At 39.1% G+C, this 21,804-nt stretch overlaps 1 protein-coding gene across 6 annotated transcripts in view; it reads right to left on the reverse strand.

Moving 5' to 3' along the window:
* Nucleotides 1-21,804, reverse strand: part of INPP5A (inositol polyphosphate-5-phosphatase A) — a 419,473-nt gene that overhangs the window by 30,950 nt on the left and 366,719 nt on the right. For all 6 annotated transcript variants that reach the window (XM_054034303.1, XM_054034302.1, XM_054034306.1 and 3 more), the window contains one exon: nucleotides 4,827-4,900. In XM_054034303.1, coding sequence (XP_053890278.1) covers nucleotides 4,827-4,900 — 74 coding nt within the window. The remainder of the gene's footprint in view (nucleotides 1-4,826; nucleotides 4,901-21,804) is intronic.

Below are 21,804 nucleotides of genomic sequence, written 5' to 3' on the forward strand. Positions count from 1 at the left end.
TACTGCTATAGCTACCAAGACGCTCACCAATGACTTTGTTTGTCCAATATGCTCACGAGCATGCGTGTCATGCTTTGGACTTCAGAGTCACGCCAGAATCCACAAAAAGAGATAGCATGAAAATGTCATTGTCGAACCGATGGACTACACACACACACACACACACACACACAAGCTGCTACCCCTTCACCTTCCTATTCTTGTACATATAATTTTTCCATGTTTTTAATGCTTTAACCGCAGACCACTTTCTAGCACCATTTTCCTAGATACAAAGATATATATCATTGCCTATCAAGGGTTAATATATATTACATATAGAAACATTAAAAGAATATTATTAAGGTTGCAAAGTCAACCATTCAAAAGTTAGAAAATGGCAGAACTAAGGTTGTCTGTGCATATGCATTATGATACAGTCTTTATTTACATGATCAAGTACTATTTTTTTCACTGCAAGCACAGACTGGACATTGCTCACTTAATGAGCAACTAGTCAATATTTTGTTTTCTTCACATTGTTCAATGTACAGCCCTAAATCATATTTACTGCACACTATTTATACCTTGCTCTGAAGACAGAATTATTATAATTTCCTCCTGGCTTTCCTATGGTGCTCAGCACTATAGTATCTGAGTGCTATAAAAACACTATTTTATTTTCACAACACCCCTGTGAGATGAGAGGGTGCTATTATTATGCCCATTTTGCAAAGAGGAAGTTGAGGCACGGAGACATTAAAGTTAAAAGAATCCACTAATTTTGGATGCCCAAATTGAGACACCTATAATCTGATTCTTCAGAGTATTTAGCATTATATAGGACTTCGTATATTCTAAGCACAGCTCCCATTGACTTCAGTTGCAGGTTTGAGTGATCAGCACTTCTGCAAATCAGGATTAAACGAGGCACCCAGAAAATGAGGATCACACAATTAGTGACCATCTGTGAAAAGTTTGGTTTAAATGACAGTATCACAGAGGAATACCATGGCAGAGGCAGGGACAGAATCCAGTTGCCCAGAGCACCATTCAACTATCTCAACCACAAGACCATCCTTTCTCTTTCTGCAATCCTCTGCTCATTCAGTACACACTTTCCAACTGCTACAACACATGACGCATCGGTCCTACAGTCAACAATCTCCTTCACTATACAATACTGATTCATCCTCAGACCTGGTCCATCCTGTGCACTATATCAGGCCTGTATCCTGTGGAAAAACTAGGATGTGATCATGTAATTAAAGACTTCATCATAATGCATACGCCCAAAGGAGCTGAATTAAGGTTGCACAGACATTTCCTAACTTCTGCGTGCTTGACTTTGCAATCTTAAGAATGTTCTGTTAACAGTTTTTTCTGTATAGTTTCCTAGTTTAAAAAAAAAAAAGGAACTGAAAAAAAATTCCATTATGTGGCATCATATTTACACCTGCATGTGTCATCAGCAAGGTTGGAACCTTTGGATTCACTACACTGATCTCTGTCATTTTAACTAACAGAGTAACTGATAGCAGTAGTACGTTGCCATCCTCTACATGGATTAGCACTAGAGGGGCATGGGATACTTTGCCAGGGTGTTTCATAGATATTTGTTGACAACAGAGGAATGGTGAGACTCAGGAATCTTGGCCTCCATTCCAGGCTATGGAGGGGAGTATGATCAAGTGGGCATAGACTCTTCTGCCCATCTGCGCTAAGCGTGACTCCTTTTGCCCTGTCCCCTCCCCACCCCTGGCTCCTTGTTCCAATCCCAAGTCTCCACTCCTCAGGCTTCTCATCCCAGTTTCAGTCTCCTTGCCCACTAAGTCTTAGTCTCATCTCTCCAGAATCCCCATCTCATCTCCTCCCAAGTCCCAGTCTCCTTGCCCAGCCAATTTCAATTTCCCCCCTTCTGCTTCCTCACCTGATCTTTCTCCCTCCCCACACTCCCATTCTTAATTCCCACTGGCTTCTTGTCCTAATCTTCCTCTCCAAGATCCACATCCAATTTTGAGATTCGCATCCATCCCCAGGCCCCCTGAATCTTTTTCTCAGTCTATCCGCCTGGCTAACGCCAGTTCTTTCCCTGCACCTCAGTTCCTTATCAGAACTATCAGATCTATTTGCCCTCCCCGACCATGTCCTTCTCGAAACCCCAATGGTTCTCTGTCCCGGTCTCCTTACCCAGCCAGTACCCATTCTCTCCCAGGATTCTCATTTAATCTTAGTCTCCCCTTAAAATTTCCCTCCCAACTCCCAGTCCCAGTGTTCTTACCCACCCAGTCACAGTCCCTTTCAGCTCTCTGATGTAGTCTCCTTTCCCAACCAGCCCCAGTTTCCCCACATTCCCAGGGTCCTTGCCACATCAGTCCCAGTCTCCTCTTTCAACTCCCATTTGTCCTCTCCCCCTCTGCTATCTCCTAGTCCCAGTCTCCCTGTAAACTTCTTGTCCCAATCTACTGCTGCTCTGCGGGTCCAGCTTGTAGCACCTCTGCATGTGAATCAGACTGCTTCCTCTTCCATGCAGCCTGGGCCCAGTGGTGGGGGAAGGGGCACTGCCAGCACAGGAGACAGTACCCATGTTCTCAATTCAGGTCCCCAGACCAAGAATTGCCAGTAGCTGCCCAGAGCTGCCATTGCAGGGAAAGTTCTACTCAAGCTGGGCCTGGGGCATGTCCAGTGCAAATGGAATCTTTGGGGAATTTAGCTGCTAAAATTGAAGAAGTCTCTACTGAGAGTGTGTGAACCCAAGATTTTTCAAAGGTGTACAACTTGGCCAAATGTAGGCTGCTTTTCTTGGGGACAGTAAAATACACATCCCTGACAAAACACTATTCCCTGCCAAATTTCAAAGCCCTGATTCAAAGTAGGGGGGTGCTAGAAAAGGTCTCAAAACTTTTTTAGTATGGGCAAATCAACAATTTCCCTAGCTTTGTTCTGAGAAATGGCTGAACAATTTTGGCTGAAATTTTCCCAAGACTTTAGCGTGATGGAAATATGCAGTGTGGAAAATATCTGCCTAAACAGATAAAATTTGGCCAAGTTGTTATATGTAAGTGAAAACAGGGTCTTAAATGTGAAATAACCTTAACAGGCAGTTCTACCAGCTGTGCCTATAATGAAGTGCCATACTACCTGCTCTTGGAGGCTCGAGGCGCTTTTTTCTAGGAGTAGCATAACTGCAGCACTATGTCACTGATACTGGCAGTAGTGGTTGGACTTTAAGCTACATATGTAATTTTATGTACACCTCTACCCCGATATAAGGCGACCCGATATAACACGAATACTGATATAACGCGGTAAAGCAGTGCTCCGGGGGGGCGGGGCTGCGCACTCCGGCGGATCAAAGCAAGTTCGATATAACGCGGTTTCACCTATAATGCGGTAAGATTTTTTGGCTCCTGAGGACAGCGTTATATCGAGGTAGAGGTGTATTAATAATTCGTATATTCAGAAATACTGAGGCCAAACCTGAAAATTAATGCAGTGTATGTTAGAATATGTTATCACATATATTGAGCCTAATCTGCCATTACTAAATAAGGCAACTACATCTTCTTACAAGACAGTGCTAATATTGGTGAAATTCCGTGCTGGTCTATATCCTGGTAACAAATCCATCTGCCCTCCCCCTCCCTGACCAGGTACATAGCTAATGAAATACACTTGGAGATTTACACAGTACTGGTCTTCTGTTATCATACTCAATCAATAAGAACAATTTAGAGCAGTGGTAACCTCTTCATGCATACTTCTGTTGTCCCTAGGGATCAATAGACTCAGTATCACAGCTGGCTGGTGAGAAGTAACGAGACTATGATAACAAAAAGGCAAGCTTTCCAAATTTTTTCTCATATTGTACCAAAACCTCACACTTTTGTGTCTACCCCAATGGAAAAAAAAAACTAGTTACACATACAACAACACTATATTTGATTTTACAGGACTCTGCCTCATACAAATTATAGCATCGTCTCTCTGACTTCTTGCTCCTCAACTCTAGCTTTCTTTGTGATACTATTTTTCCTTTCTTCAAAGCAACTGTACTAGACATGCGAGAGCTGAGCTCTCCTTTCTTGAAATAGAGTCACAGATATTTAGAAATGGCTCAAAGTTTTCTTGGATTTCTCCAGAATAGTACTGTCATTTTAAAAATTCTTGGTTTTTGTTTGTTTATGATTGATGCTTAATCACTGTTAAAATTATGGGGACATGATCAGGTTTAAAAAAATCACATTTATTTAAAAACCCCACATTTATTACCAGTCTTACTAACAATACTGGAGATTATAAAATTATTTCAATTTCTTTTAATCCTTCCTGATATTTATCTTTTAACTGAGCAATGAAATCAGACCAATCACTTTCACATTTTGTTCAAGTCAGATTTTAGTTAGTGTCAATTTCCTCTCATGTACGGGTACTTTCCAAAGGTTTGAAGCCAAGATATATTTAGTTTTTGTTATGGTAAAATTTCTGAACAGTTTACTTGGGCTTAGTGCACAAAAATAGCTACAAACTGAAGTTCTACAAACAAGTGTATGTTAGAAGGCACTCTAGTTTATTACAGTATTCTGAAATCAACTACACAAATATGGGACCAGTTGAATCCAGATGATGGGATATTTATAGACAGTAGAGCACTAGCAGCATGCAACCTGTAAGGTGTCACTATTCATACTGGTAACTGAGGGGATACAGGAAGAGTTGTAAAACTTTATGGCAGGAACAAAATATATATGTATATATACACAGAATCACATACATACACTCTCTTGCACTAATAACAATTACATTTTAGCCATCAATTAAAAAAGTGGACTGTATATGTATCTTACCTGGGTGGAAATGAGATGTCCAGTTCATACAATTTATCTTTAAAGACAGACAGCTCTTTGTCAAATTCTAAAAGCTATAAAAAATAAAATAGAATTAAACAACTTGTTTTCTTTATCAAACTGCAATCATTTAAAATTTTTTTGGTATTACTGTATGATTTAATGATCACATACTTTAGTGATATATCTTATTTGGAGCATACATCCTTACAGAAGAAATGCCAGTACTAGGTCAATGTAAAACACTTCAATATTCTGATGAAAAGGCACTCTATCAAAAAAAATAACATCCTTCTTCATGATCTCAGTGAAACAGGTAACTTTTGCTCTTTAAACAGAGCTACCTCATGCACATTTACTATTTCAAGATTAGTTTAGATTTTCAAATTTCATTAGCAATCTTTTCAGAGATAAAACTGATTAACACCTTTAAAAATGCCTAGCAAATTGATATACTAATCAAGCCACAAAATATGTCAGCAAATGCACAATATAAGATATCTTTAACCCGGATAAGAGGGTACAGCAAACACAAGGATGGGCAAATCATTCCTCCTAAACAAAGGAAAGCAATGTTTTTGCATAGCTATTTTTGTGCAGTATAGGTTAGATGGCAGAAAGAGGTTTGTGTGCCAGAGGCACTACATAATATTTAACAGACACATTTATAAGCCTAGGTTTAATGTACTGTTTATATAAGTCCTTGCCAAATTTATTTTCCTTTAGACCACTGCAAAGAAAATAATATCTGTAGTCTTTTATTCAGAAACACAAACCTGTGAATAAAAGTCAATGATAATAGTCTGTGTTAAACCAATAACCATCCTGATGGACATAAACAACCTTATTTCAGAACCAGAGTTGGTGTTAAATCTGACATGCAAGTGAATTAGTGAGTAAAAAAAGCTCATAATCTGCACTGTTACTGACCATCGCTCTGAGTAAGTGCCACTTTCTATTTTGACAAGCTTGTCATTAAAATAGCACCCTTTATGATGGCTGTGTGTTTACCCACTGTTCACTAATAATTAATCATGTCCCATCTCACAGCTGTGCTGATACCATTGTATGAATGGCAGAGGTTCCGAAAGAAATTAGATTGTGTCCCTCTTTCCTCTCTGCCACCTCATAAATCATTCCTGAAATGTGCAATTAGCAGCTACTTGTTCACATTAATTATCTGTGTGAAAAGCAGCTACCTGAACCACCTGCATTGCTGATTAGCTACCTCCCTGTGGTCCACCTATTTTTCCTTCAATGTTGCCTAGAATCTGTTTATGTATCTGTCTACATGTACACATGTGGACATGAAAGCATTAGTAACTCCATGTTTTTGTGTTTCTATTCACCAATTTGTACAATGGTATGTTGAGAAACATGTCACAACAAATGGCACTTTGAGACACTTTGTACAAGTTTTAATATTTGGACAAATCTCTAGACACAGTTATCCATTTTTATACATGATTTTTGGAAGAATGTTTACACATGTGTGTGTGTGAATTTACAGTACATACATAAATATGGGGCCTAAACCTGTAAACTTTATGCATGTTAAGTAACTTTTCTCATATGAGTAGTCTCATTGACTTCATGGGCCTAACTATGCGGGTAAAATTACTCAACATGCATGTTTGCAGGATCAAATCCTATATTGAAGTATGTACAGGTGTGTTATATCTATCTAATCTATCTATCTGTACAGTATACACACACCCACACACATTAACAGCTTTTGCTTGCTCCAAAATAGGCAGATCATCAGTGACACTAATTACTAAATTTGAATCCAATTTAAAGAACCAAATCAACCAACCAACACCCCTCCCAAATGGTAACCAGAAAATCCCTTCTAAAAATGTATGTTTTACAGAATTTCATTCTCTACTTTTCTCCAATAAAATCATAATATAAGGAAAAAAACTATTGGGAGGAAAGAGCGTTACTATTGAAGTCTGAAGAATGAAAAGACTGAGTAAATGAACAATGCTGAGGATGTTAAATAACTGCATTGTCCTCTCATATTGATTCAACTTCAAATTCTAAACTTTATATATCCAGATTATTTTTGTTATGATATTTGGGAACTGACTGGAGGTCAAAGTCTAGAGGATTAAGTGGTTAGACACATAGGTAAGAGCTACTTCTCAGTAACATCTGAAGAGATCTCTGGTGTTTTTATGTACTGTTGGTGGTTGTTTGTTTAGTTATGTGCTATGTACTGCAGATGAGCTGCTGACATTGCTGTGATTCAGATGACTGATAGCAGGAACAAGAATGTATTGTACACTAGAGGCTCTATGCATCTCCCAAGTTTTAACAAGCAGTGATATGTCTTTAAAGTTAACAATAAAAGCAAAAACTAATGACAACGTGGTGGGATGCAAATGAACAACTTAGTTGCTAAAATATTATTAAGAAATGTTTGGAGATTGCTTAGAACAGCTGGGGAAGACTCAACTGCAAAAGAAAACGCAGTTTAAAAGGCACATTTTTACTTCAATGAATTATTTCTGGATGCAGTAATAACTTTCTGCATTTGAATTATGTTAAACAAATGTATTCATTTAATGAAATTACTTATGTTTCTCTAGGTGCTTACTAGAGAAAGCCCACATTTCTTCTACTCTGTCTCCAATATCCACACCTTTATGCTTGAGCAGTGTCGCCCAATAGCAAATAGCTGCTTTGGATACTCCTGGTCTGTGGAAGAGGATGACAGTGTGTTCAATATATTCATGAATTTCTTTTGGGAACTCTACTTGGGCTTCTCTCTTCTTTGTCAGGTTCCCACTGCAGACAAAGATGTGTGTAGTGTATATTTCAGATTTTGTAGTGTTTTTATTTTTAGAAAATTATAACTGATTTTTTAGGAGTAAAACTGTTGTAAGTAGTGTTTTAAGTTGACTTCATGGGCCTTTTATATAATTCCTTGAATTATATAAAAGCCTGGTCCCTTTCCAAGTTCTTTGCTCCAAAGAGTAAGCTGCCAGTTAATGAAAGACTATAGAGCTCAACAGACCTCAGACAAAACTTTAAACACTGCAAACCACTGTAATAGCTTAAATCCAACTCAGTAAGAGAAAGGGATGGATTTGGAGCAGGGCATCTTTTTGTTCTGTGTTTGTACTATGCCTAGAACAATGGGGTCCTGTCCCATGGCTGGGGCTTCTAGGTTCTACTTTAATATAAATAATAATTATTATTAATAATAATTAGGGGCACAACCCTCTGAGGGCTGAGTGCCTTTAATGTCATTGGGAACAGGGCCCCTATTTTTAATTATTTATCTCTGTATTTTAAAAGGATGAACCAGTTATATTGCTATGCACAATGATTCTGAGGATGATCATAGGTTTCAGAGTAGCAGCCGTGTTAGTCTGTATCCGCAAAAAGAAGAACAGGAGTACTTGTGGCACCTTAGAGACTAACAAATTTATTAGAGCATCCGAAGAAGTGGGCTGTAGTCCACGAAAGCTTATGCTCTAATAAATTTGTTAGTCTCTAAGGCTTGGTCTACACTAAACCCCCAAATCGAACTAAGGTACGCAACTTCAGCTACGTGAATAACGTAGCTGAAGTCGACGTACCTTAGTTCGAACTTACCGCGGTCCAGACCCGGCAGGCAGGCTCCCCCGTCGACTCCGCGTACTCCTCGCGGCGAGCAGGATTACCGGAGTCAACGGGGAGCACTTCTGAGTTCGATTTATCGCGTCCAGATTAGACGCGATAAATCGAACCCAGAAGTTCGATTGCCTGCCGCCGAACCAGCGCGTAAGTATAGACAAGCCCTAAGGTGCCACAAGTACTCCTGTTCTTCTTTTTGAGGATGATCATAGTTGTTTTCATATTGTGCATTAAATGGTGTTGTGAATAATTTCACTGCAGTAATAGTAACCTTTGTTTAATATAGCTTAGTTCATCCTACATGTTTTGAAGATGACAAAGAAATTCAATTGAAAGCCTGAAAATCAATATATTGGCCCATTTAATTTACTCATTGTAATATCATCCTTGAGAACCAAGCCCTTTAGGTGTTATATGGAGTGCTGGGGTAATTTGAGCAATTACAACGGGGTTTCAAGTACACCATTACTCCGATATAATGCGACCCGATATAACACGAATTTGGATATAACGCGGTAAAGCAGTGCTCCGAGGAGGGGGGGGGAGCTGCACACTCCAGTGGATCAAAGCAAGTTCGATATACTGTGGTTTCACCTATAACGCATTAAGATTTTTTGGCTCCCGAGGACAGCGTTCTATCGAGGTAGAGGTGTATTATAGTTGGAAGCTGATACAGGGACAGCATGACACAGGCAGACAGTTTCATAGGTAAGGTACATTATTCCAAACAAACTTGACCTTATATACTTTATACAAACGGTTGAAAGATACAGGGCAAATTCTCTACTGGTATAACTCCACTGATAGCAAAGGAATTACGTAACAGAATATTTGGCCTACAAAGTCTAGTATGACTATTTAATCACAAGGTTTCTGTAAGTTGGATGGTATAAACCATTCATGATAGATAATTTGCCTGTATTTCCCTAGCCTCATGTCCACTCACACATATACAAATGGACCTCAGTGAATATATACAGTATGCATATGTGTGCACACAGTAGATACACTGATGTATAAGTGTGAGATACAGCTCAGATTGTAGCACATGTTTTTTTGAACTGATAGATTTATTTATGTGAGTTTGTAGTTTGGAGTTGCTGTACTTCCATTTAGCTTTCTTCTTGAGTCAAAATTCTGAGGTCCTGAATCAGTTTTTACATAATCCTCACTCAGGCAAACTCCCACTGACATATACAGTGAGGAAATGAGTTAAAATTTAAGGACTGCAGAATTTGGCCTTTATAATAAATCATTATTTTTGATGGGCCTTTTTGCAAGCACATAGGTGCTTCAATTACATGTTACATAAACATGATGTAACTAATAAATCTGCGCCAGTTTTTCACAATACTCATTTGCTTCCTTGTTGTAGCCACATTTCTTACCCTTTGTCTATTTGTGTCTTTAGACTGGAAACCCTACAGAATAGGGATGGTCTCCTTTTTGTATTTGTACCATGCCCAGCACAATGTGCAATCCTGATTGGGCCCTTCAGGTGTTACCATAATACAAATATTTACTGCTATTGCTAACATGGTGGACCACTTCATTTAAAAATGAAATACAGCCACTTATAAGGTAGAACATGGCAGATGTATAACAACATCAGAAACACTATATTATACTAATTGAGATTTTTTCAAAGAAATGATAGTCATTTTATATAAGATGGATATTATTATCAGAGTTGGAATTTGGCCAGGACACTAAAGAGAAGATCCCTAGTTTTGCAAACATTGCCGTGGGATTTTTACTGACCATGGTGTTCATGTACTTGGGTTTAAGTCTTACTCAAAAAATGGTACAATCAAGATAAAGTCCTCAATCATCCCACACTGGGACAATGGTTAGAATGTGATTTAGAGGAAAGAACTCTATCTACTGGCTTTTCCCTTCAGGTTTTCAATCAAAGGATGTATCTATACTACGAGTTAGGGGTGTGATTCCCAGCTCATGTGGGCATACTTATGCTAGTTCTCATCTAGCTAACACGCTAAAAATACTAATGTAGCTGTGACAGCATGGGCAGCGGTGATATGGGGTAGCCATTAAGAGTGTGCACCCATGGAGTTCAGGTGGGTTTGTACTTGGTGCAGCTAGCCCATACTGATGCTGCCACTGCCTGTGCTTCCATGGCTACACTACTATTTTTAATATGCTAGCTCAGAGGACAGCATGAGTACATCTATGTGAACTGGGAATTACACCCCTAGTTCATAGTGTAGATGTAGTCTACAAATGGCCACAGCCTGACCTTGCTTAGTTAGTGAAATCTGACAAGTTCGCAATCCAGTGCTAATTATATAACATTTGTCATGAAATATCTGGATGCGTAGCATATTAGCCTCAACGATGACTAATTTCACCAACCATATGATTTTCATTTTATTATTATTATTATCTGTATTATTGCAGTGCTTAGGAGCCCCAGTTATGGACCAGGAGTTCATTGTGCTAGGCATTGTGCAAATACAGAACAAGATGATCCCTGCCCCTTAAAGAGTTTACACTCTAAGTATTAGGCCTTGTCTACACTAGAGGCACAGCTGCACCCGTGTAGCTGTGCCACTGTAGTGTAGTTACTGACTACAGCAGCAGAACGGGTTCTACTGTCACTATAGTATATAGCAAATCCATCTCTCCTAGAGGTGGTAGCTAGGTTGTCAGAAGAATTCTTTCATTGACCTAGCATTGTCTACATCAGGATTTAGGATGGCTTAATTACATCGCATAGGGCGTGAAATTTTTCACCGCTCTGAGCGATGTAGTTAAGTCAACCTAACTCTGTAGTGTAGAACAGCCCCAAGACAAGAGACACCAGAGTGGTACAGACAGATGGAGGGGGCAGTACAAGGAAACAATGAGACAATATTAATCAACATGAACTTGTGACTAATCTTTTTTTAAATATCATGATCAATACCACCATAAAAGCTTTATTCACATTGTAATAACTTATTTGTAAAAAAAAAAATAATTGGCTTAAAGCAAATTATTTCTGGTTACTAGGTATAATGAAGCCTCTTCGAACTTAAGAACAGCTGGACATATTTCAACAGTGGAAAAAAAAGGGGGGGGGGCGAAGGAGAGGGACAAAATTTGCCCCTATAACATTTATAATTCAATAAGGTTATTGATAACAAGTGCACTTCTAAAGCATCATGGAACATCCAATGGATGCTTCATTTCAACCACTGACACATGCAAATGTTCAACGTACCCAAACAATTACTGGGCCCACCACTGATCTCCATAACAAACTTGCAGTAACTTCACTCAGAATTCTGCGTATAGAATGATGGCAGGGTTGAGTTCCCACAGTTTATTATAGTGGCACTGCTGCAGCTCTGAATGTTGCCACTATAAACTACAGTTTCCATGGGTTTACCAGAGGGCTGTTAAAAGTGACTGTGTTAAAGCTTGGCATACTTGTTCAGAGTCCTGGAGAGAGGTGGGTTTTCTCTGCCCTCTCCTTTATAGCCTTTTCAAGTGGAACCAGTGTGGATCAGTCCCACGGTGGGTTGCAGAATCTGGGGGATGTGCACAGGAGTTGTATGCAGCAGAGACCCACTCAGGTGCTCCCATGTACTACTGGGCAGCAGAGATATAGAGTTGGGCTAGGCTGGTGAATCCGTTGCTATGCAAATCCACTTGCTATTCCCTCTTATGGGGATGTAGTAGGAGAGTGTGGAGGGGTTGCAATTAGCTCTTTCAGTCCTGAAGCTGGTGTGCTGGCTGAAGAACAGCTCCCCTACAGCGGTTCAGGCTGTGCACTGGGACCAGGATTTTGGGCTAAGAGAGTATTTACATGGAATATTAAATTCAGAAATTATTTCACTTGAACATTTAAAATGACCAAAGAATTTTAACACAGCTTAGCTAGTTAAAGAAACCATGTCAATTTTGCTGGCTTAGGCTTAAGAGTAAAAAGGTACTGTGAAAAAGGTCAATGTCCACAGGGACACTGCTATGAGCTGCCTTGGCTAAAATCACAGAAGTATGAACCCTTTATAACAGGGCAACTTAATTCAGTCATTGGAGTAGAACAACGGCAATTACTCATCAAGACCTACAGACCAAAGTCAGAGCATTGTTAGATCAGAAGGTGATATTAGCAGCATTTATCAAATCCATCTGCAGCAACCACCAGAGAATTCACAGCTGTGAAAGGGAAATGAAGTTTCAGACCAAAAAAATTAAAAAAGGAGATGAGCACACAGAAACGACTGTAGAAAATTAAAATATGTGAAATCTGGCCATTGTAACTCATGTAAAGTGCACACGCTTTAAAAGACTTGTGGAAAATATAAGCTTTACAATCAAGAGGGAAATATTTGGGGAGTGATTCTGCAGTCCTTTCTCAAACCAAACTGCCAATGACTTCAAAGAAAGACCTGGGGAAATAGTGGTCTCTGACTCGGGTATAAAACTCTCAAACACAGATTTGTTTAATCTGTTTACAGCAGGTGTTTCTCTAACTAGGAGTCAGTAAGATTGTCTGTTACTCTACATTTTGAATCTTCTTTAAATTTCTTCCTCTTAAAAGAGAAAATATCACAAAACTGTATCCAGCACTCAAGTGTGACAACATTTATACAGGAAAAGGCTCTGTAACTTATCTTGTAATGTTACTATTACATGTAAATGTTTATTAGCCACACTTTTTGTATATTACTATTGCAGTGGTAATACTATAGTTCAGGCTAAGCTGGGCCATTTCATAAAGGCCAAAATCAGACTAGAGCCCAAATCATCAACTTTCATCAAAATGCCATGGCAAGAGGATCATTAAGAAGTCATCAAGTCTAACTCCCTGCGCTGTGGCAAGACCAAGTAAACTTAGACCATCCCTGACAGGTGTTTGTCAAACATGTTTTTAAAAATCTCCAATGATGAGGATTCCACAACATCCCTTGGAAGCCTATTTCCTTAAATAATCGTATAGTTAGAAAGTTGTTCCTAATATTTAACCAAAATCTCCTTTGCTGCAGATTAAGCCTATTACTTCTTGTCCTACTTTCAGTGGACACGGAGAACAATTGATCAGCATTGTCTTTATAACAGCCCTTAACATATTTGAAGACTATTACAAGGTCCCCCATCAGTTTTCTTTTCTCAAGACTAAACATGGCCAGTTTCTAACATTTCCTCTTAGGTCAGGTTTTCAAAATCTTTTATCATTTTTATTGCTCTCCTCTGGACTGCCTCCAGTTTATCCACATCTTTACTAAAGTGTGGCACCCAGAATTGGGCACAGTACTCCAGTAGAGGCCTCACCAGTGCTGAGCAGTACAGGACAATTATCTCCCATGGCTTACATATGACTCCTGTTAATACATCCCAGAATGTTATTAGCCTTTTTTGCAACTGCATCACATTGATGACACATACTCAATTTGTATCCATTATAACCCTCATATCCTTTCAGCAGTACTACCACCTAGCCAGTTACTCTCATTTTGTAGTTGTGCATTTGATTTTTCCTTCCTAAGTGTAGTACTTTGCACTTGTCTTTATTGAATGTCATCTTGTTGATTTCAGACCAATTCTCTAAATTTGTCGAAGTCATTTTGAATTCTAATCCTGTCCTCCAAAGTGCATGCAACCTTGCCATGCCTGGTGCCATCAGCAATTTTTTTTAAGTATACTCTCCATTCCATTATCCATATCATTAATGAAATTATTCAATAGTTTCAGACCCAGGACTGAGGCCTGCAGGACCTCTCTAGATATGCGCTCCCAGTTTGACAGCAAACCATTGACACTTACACTTTGAGTACTGTCTTTCAGCCAGTTATGCCCCCACCTAATAATTATTTCATCTAGACCATATTTGCCTAGTTTGCTCATGAGAATGTTGTGGAATTGTGTCAAAAGCCTTACTAAAATCAAGATGCATCATGTCTACTGCTTTCACCCGCCCGCTCCCTCCCACCCATGCACTAGGCCACTAACCCTGTAAAAGAAGGAAATTAGGTTGTTGTGGCATGATTTGTTCTTGACAAATCCATGCTGGCTATTCCTTATCACCCTATTTTCCTCTAGGTGTTTATAAACTGATTATTTAATAATTTGTTACAGTATCATTCCAGGAATCGAAGTTAGGCTGACTAGTCTGTAATTCTCCAGGTCTTCTTTGTCTCCCCTTTTAAAGATAAGTTCTATGTATGCCCTGCTCTGGTCCTTTGGGACCTCACTTCTACTCCATGAGTTTACCTGTAGGAAAAGGGTTTTGAGGGGAACTGCCACTTATGGAGCGTTCCTAGGGTTATGCCATGGGAGGGTTGTGTGTGCAGGAGGCCAGGATCATCTGCATGGCAGCTCCATGTGTCTGCACTGGCTCTGGAGCTCTCTCCCTGGCACCTCTGGAAGTTCCCCCAATGTGAAAAGGGCGGGGGAAGTGTGACAGTAACCTTAGGGTGTATTAACTGTCTGCAAGCTTCTCTGCTGTTGTCCTGTCTCTCTTATCAAGCTTGTCTCTCTTATCAATAGAAGTTGGCCCAATAAAAGATATTATCTCACCTACTTTGTCTCTCTAATATCCTGGAACTGACACAGCTACAACTACACTACATACATAGATTTTTAGAGTAATTTCTATAGAGCTCTATTGGTTGCATCCTTTTAAAATTCTATAATACTCTTCCATAAGGATCTTGGCACCATTTCTCCTTATCTACTTCCCCACATTCCCCCTCCTCAGATGCACATCCCTGCCCTCCCCTGAGAGTGCTTTGTAAGGTCCGGCCTGAGGTTGGAATAAATGGTGCCACAGAGGTGGATGACACCTCTCTGTATGAGATGGGAGACTACATACAGCACAGTGCAGAGGAATGTGCTTACGGCTCAGCAATATGGTACTAGTTCAGGAAAGCACCTCTATTTAGGGAAACACTGAAGTATGTACTTAACTCCAAATGTGCGCTCAAGTGTTTTCTTGATTCAGGGCCTATGAGCAACCTCTATCCCTGCTGTTGGACTCCTGAGCTATCTCAGGACCTATATGTAAATCTGTGGTAGAGATCATCCTCGAATCAAGGGATCGCCAATGATGATGTTGATCCCTGCTGTGAACTGAGCACTGATGAGTGTGGGGGAAAGTGGGCAGGACATGGGGTTAGAACAGTTAGCGTCAGGGTGTGGCCACAGTATAAGTACGAGGACAATTTGATGAATGCAAATTACGTATGTCACGGGATTTTCAGTTATTCTTAATGTCAGCCATGAGTAATGGTTTATTCAAGTGTGCTTAAGAGCTACTGCACAAGAAATTGAGAGCAGGGGCAGCATGAGGGCCAGCCACTGACAGAAATGCTTCGGAAAGATTCACATGATACATTAACCCTCCCTAGCAGCCATTCAGTACCTCATGATGTATACTAGACACTGTTTTTCCTGGTCCTCCAGCCTGTACACACACTTCTCTATTGGATTGTAGGTAACACGCACTATGCCCAGCAATGTACTGCTAGCTCAGAACGGCTGTTAATACCCTGATCTACATCAGATAGGATCCACTCCTCATTTTATTTTGGGATACGTTCAGAAGAAAGTGCTTCATTTCAGAACTTGAATTTTGGCACGGCCTTTAAGTAGTTCCCAAGAAGGAACTTTAAATTCTCTCTTCCCAGATCTCTGAGTTCAGGGTTAAACAAAAAATAGTCCAAGGTATTCTAAAATGCAGCCTGGCCACTTGCATCTTTTAAACTGAGGCACAAAACACAAAGACTACAGGACCCATCATTCAATGTTCCATCTTCATTTCAGCAGAGCCACTACAAAGGGGTCAGTATTATCTGCTCCACTGTATACAAACTAGGTGAGAGTTCAGGTTTTTGGGCCAAGTTTGAATGTCCCTATTCTAACTCCTAAAGAAGTCTACTCAAAAGTGTATATCCCTTACTCTAGGTAGCTGCTGTTGAATAAAAAATTATTACACTAATATTGCAATCTTTCCAAATCTGGCTCAGAGTCAAAATGAACATTTTTGTGCTTAGCTTGATCTTAATAAGGTCCTCATCCTGTAACTGACTCTATAGATCCCTGTGCCTACATGGAGCCCCTTGATTTCAAGGGTCTGATCCTGTAAAACCTTACTTCCATGAATAGCTCTTACAAGGCTATTTGCTGGAACAGACACTTAGATTATTTATATTGTTAATACTTGTGACGGCAATTCAATTGCACTGTATTTATACATACACACTATATCCTATTATATATGCATACACAAAATACAAGTCAGAAGAGAAATGAACTTTTAGAAAAAAAATTATAAGTAGGATATTCCTAATTAAAGTTTGATAGATTTACTGTACATGTCTATTAATTTTTAAATGTCTCTGGTAATAAAATACAACATGAATTTAGGAAATTAGCACTGTGGAATGTACTGTGCTGTACATGTGGATTTGGGGATTGCAATTTGATACAGGCATAAAAATGTAGGAATTATATACATTACTTACAGGAATCTAAAAGAAAAAAAATACACAGTAGCTGAACAAAGACTTTGGTCCAGATTCTGCAGTCTTTAGTCAGGCAACTTTCCCATTGTTGTTAATGAGAATTTTATCTAAGGACTACAGTATTGGGCTTTCGGGGTAATTGGGTATACACAAATGTGCTACAGAATACAGTGTTATCTTATATGCAGTTCAGTTTAAAAAAATTACCTGGACATCAAAATATGTCAGTTGGATTAAATTGACTATGTGCCAGAGTTCAGACTTCAGATATGGACACAAGGATTTCCCTCATTTGACTATATTAATCCGAGGACAGATAGAATGCTTTAGAACAGTATTCGACACTGCTGCATGTACACATGGACTGGTTTTGATTCTGACATGTAGTAGAGAGAAAAGCACAGTGGAGCAAAGAATCATTAGGCACTATTGGTAATTTTGTGACTGTGAAGTGTTCAGGGCAATTATACAAGAGAATAATCAACGAATGTGGAACAACAGTCTTGTACTGATATGACACCCTGGTATATTGTAGAAAGAGACATATTTTAATTGTATAACCCAGCTTCCCAAACATTTACTGACTTGACATTTGTTAGTGGAACGTATTGGTCATATCATTAGATTTCCTCCCTGCATTGTCCCCATTTTGGACCTTTAGAACCCACCCCACTGCACACTGACTGAGTATTGAATTGAGCTAACAAAAATCCAAGCAGGTGAATAGTGTTTTCAAGTGAAGGAGGGCTGCATTATGTCATTTTCTCATTTATATTATGTGAAAAACAGTCACCTCAGAGTACAGCTTTAAATTAAGAAGATTGCTATGACAGATTCAGGTGTATAGGTTCCCCTCTCCCCTAGTCCTTGGCAACTGTGATCCTGAGCAATCAATTTCCTTTCTCTATCTTAATTTGCCCCTTATACATCATATTCAAGATTTTATCTGGACAGGGGCTAGGTGGCTCAGTGGATAAACCTCTGCCTTTTCACCTCTGGGATCATGGTTCAAGTCAAATCCTGATGAAATGCGTTTGATCGTCCTAATCTAGTTCTTAGTGGACAGCATTCCCATTATCTTTAAAAGGGTCAGAGCCAAGGCCATTGGGAAGAGTGCATTGTGCTATATCTTGTCTGTTGATTAATACATTTTCAGTGATGCCAGTTCCTTAACTTCATGAGCACACATATTCACACAAAAAAGCTGAATAAAGGTCCCTAGTGGATTAAACTTCTCTCTCTTTCCCTCTCACACTCACAAATCCTTTTAGGTTTCCCTGGAAATATTTAAAAAAATCAGCAATTGCTGATCATTTTGAAAAGATTAACATCTTGCATTAAGAAAAAAAAATCTCAAATTAATTAGCTCAATAATTACTTTAAATCCTTGTTTGACAAATGGAGAACACAATCATGAGAATTTATAACTAGAACCATTTTTATAACACATTCGAGTTCTCTTCTCTTATGTACATTAGTTAATCTAAAAAGACTTTTGGATCGAAGGGATTAAGCCCCAAGAAAGATGTCTTTTGTTGTATACAAGACAGGAGAGCAGATAGCTAGATGAAGTACTTGTTATAGGAATTTATTCTCCATTCTCTGGAAACTGTTATTTGGGATCTGCTGGAAGAAGTGGCTATTTGACAGTCGATGTGAACAAAACAAAAACACCACAGCCATAGCCTTCATTTTGTCTTATCCCATCAAAAAGGTACAGTAAGAAGAAATACATAAACATTTCCCTTTCATGGTGTCTGATGGCCAAAGGTTATTGGGCTTTTCCTTGACCTAGAAAAGGGAGTCAGCAGATCTGCTGCCACAGACTGCTGCATGAAATATGTGAAAGCATTTGAAAAGTGGCAGGGCAGAAATAATGTTACGCCACCTGGAAATCCTAAAATCAGCTGGGGTCCGTTTTGGACCCAAACACAAATGCTGGGAAGAACAATTCCGTATGAATCATTCAACTGGCCTAGGATCACCAGACTGCATTGCACTCTGGTCCTATCCCTACCTGCCCCTAGCGTGCCCCTGATGTATCTGTGATGCAGGAAGTAGACAGTGTAAAGGCAGCCAAGGATTCCCCCAAGCTGCAGAGGTTTTCAGCTGTCTGCCTACGGCAGCCTTAAATCTCCTTTGTGCCTCTGGATGACTTATCTCTAGGAAGGATTGAGTCCTAGGTCCCAAAAGAACAGAGTAGACAGAGGAAGAAGCACAGACAGTCTTTTCATGAAGATGCAGCAAGAAAGGAGGACAAATGTTATACCCATATAGTCATAACACAGTTTCTACAAGCAGTACACGAGATAGCTCAACGACATCAACAAAAGCCTGCTCTGCTCCCATTGAAGTCTATGGCCAAACTATCCTCTAGCTGCAGTGGAAGCAGGATCCGCCTCAAAGCTGTTAGGATAATGAGTTGATTGAAAACTCCTATAGTGCAGTAATGGTCAAATTCATGAGGACAAAATATGATTTTCCTGCTGATATAGTTCATGAATATAGTTTATGTGAGATATATGAATATATGAACCATTTTTCATTTTTGAGAGTGGTTAAAGATAAAATATTTCTAATGATTTAATCATTCTCCTACAGTCATTAATAGTTTTTACATTCCTGCTATATATTTATTTAATTGGCTACTGAACTGACAGCATTTAATTAATGGTTCCTTTGCACAAATCAATAACAATTATGATTTTTTCTGGTTACATAATTAATTATCCTTGAATTGTTTTTCTTTCCAACGTTTTTCAAGTTAACAGGAAATTCTTTAACATGAGCCATCTTGTAGCAAATAATTAGTTATATCCTGAATTAGTTAGTACAAATTATTTTAAGTAGTTTGAAAATATATGGGAAAAGTGTGGATTTATTTAAAAAACTCTGAATTGTGACATTCACCCGAAGATATGATCATAGATATTGTTTATGCCTATCATTGTAAAACTGGCAAATCCAAATGTTCAGCTAAGGTGGCTGACTTTTCCACACATAATAGTGCAATGCCAGGAATGTTGGACCTGATTGTAGATCCTGCTCCAGTGGTGCAGAGAGGTCATGAAACTGGCTTAATGAGCTAGCTGAGGAATTCCCCCACAGTGTAAGCCCTCTGCTCTTTGGGTGCGTTGGGAGCATAACCAGAAAGGGAGAGTGGCCGGAACACCACAGAACTCTAACAATCCTCAGCTAGTGTAATGTCCCCTGGGAGGCACTTACTCACTGGCACAAGTTAGAATAGCCCTGAGGCTTCTCAGACTTGTCCTTGGAGCTGAACTGGTCCCAGGCCAGCCTCTGGATCAGGAGGACATACAGGTATTGTACAGGAGAACTTGGCTGGACCTGAGGATCAGTGTTTCTAAGCTCTTCTATCTCAAAGATACTACTTTTAGATGCCCACTTTAAACTCACTATGTTTGGGAATTAATGCGACAATCAGAGCCAAGTTCAGCCTCATGTGACTCATGCATTCCATCCTTCCCATTACTTTCTTTGTAACACTCACCACTGTAGCACATAGGCACTGTAGCTCCATTGTAGTCAATGGAGTTATACCAGAGTTGAACTGGGTCCTTGAAGTACATTACAACGCTAAGGTAGATTTCACTTGATGTTCTATGATAATATTGCATTAGTTAGAGATTTGACATGAATTTTCTCTTTTCTATCTTACTACATACCTTAGTAAAGTTGCTATCTGCACTGATCTTTTTAAAACAGAATGATATAGAGGGGTCTTCACTTACTCATTGTACATGCCATTTTGTGGAGGAAACAGGGACAGTTGCTGAAGTTTGGAAAATATTAGACCTGAAATATTTCAGACTGGAAGCGACAGTATTTCTGCTGAACTGATAATTTGTATCTGTTTTAGATTTTTCATAAACATGATAACCATTTCTACATCTATCTTAAGAATTCTTTTTGTTGATTAAAGTGTAAAAAAGACGGAATAACTGTGTATGGACAATGATAAAGTAGGCTGTTTATAATAAATATTTGTCATGTCTTGTCACATCTGCACAAATTCCACTGTTACTGAAGAGACACCACACTGATAAAAAAGAGCTCAGAAAATCAATGGATCTTGAGCTAAAGCAGTTGCTAAACACACAGAAAACATCTTTATCCAACAGCCATAGTGCTGTGAAAATTCCCAAGCCTTGCATCGGTATAGCTAAGGAAAATTTAATCTTCCCAAATACTCATCAGGGCACTCCATCCTGCAGACCTGACAGCCCCACTTATAATTAATTATACAATTTCGATGGGAATATCGACTAAACAAAGCTATAAATCATAGAAAAAGTCAATAGGCATGGACACATTCAATCATGTCCCGACCAATGATTACTACTCTTAAAATACAATAATTATTTTCAGGAGCCAGCTTGAATTAAATTTCTGTCAGGCTGGTACAAGACCGCTGGTTGATGAAGGATGCGATGGATTTTTTTGGTTGAATTCGGTATAGGAACATTTATCCTTTTAGATAGGTAGTTTGTTTTTAGTGATCATGGTGCTGCGTGTTTAACTAGACCATGAAGATTAGATTATCTCCAATGGCTCATTATATCGTTTATCTTTTTCCTTCCATGCTTGATCTGGAAGATTTCCTGCTTCTTGGTGTGTGAACGAAATGGCAGCTGATTTTGAAATGTAATATGTTAAAGTATCATGTCTGCATATGAGTTTGCATACAAGTATGTGTGTATGGGCATGTGGTTCATGTATGGGAAATCGTCCAAACTGTCATTTGAAATGCCACTGGTATATTATGAATTGCAATAAAGAGGAGTGACTTTTTTCAGCAGATAAAGCTGTACCGAAAGAAGAATAAAATTATAAGCTTTCAAGTTGATATTAAAAAAGTT

This window comes from Malaclemys terrapin, chromosome 7 (assembly GCF_027887155.1).
Source record: "Malaclemys terrapin pileata isolate rMalTer1 chromosome 7, rMalTer1.hap1, whole genome shotgun sequence".
Taxonomy (NCBI): Eukaryota; Metazoa; Chordata; order Testudines; family Emydidae; genus Malaclemys; species Malaclemys terrapin.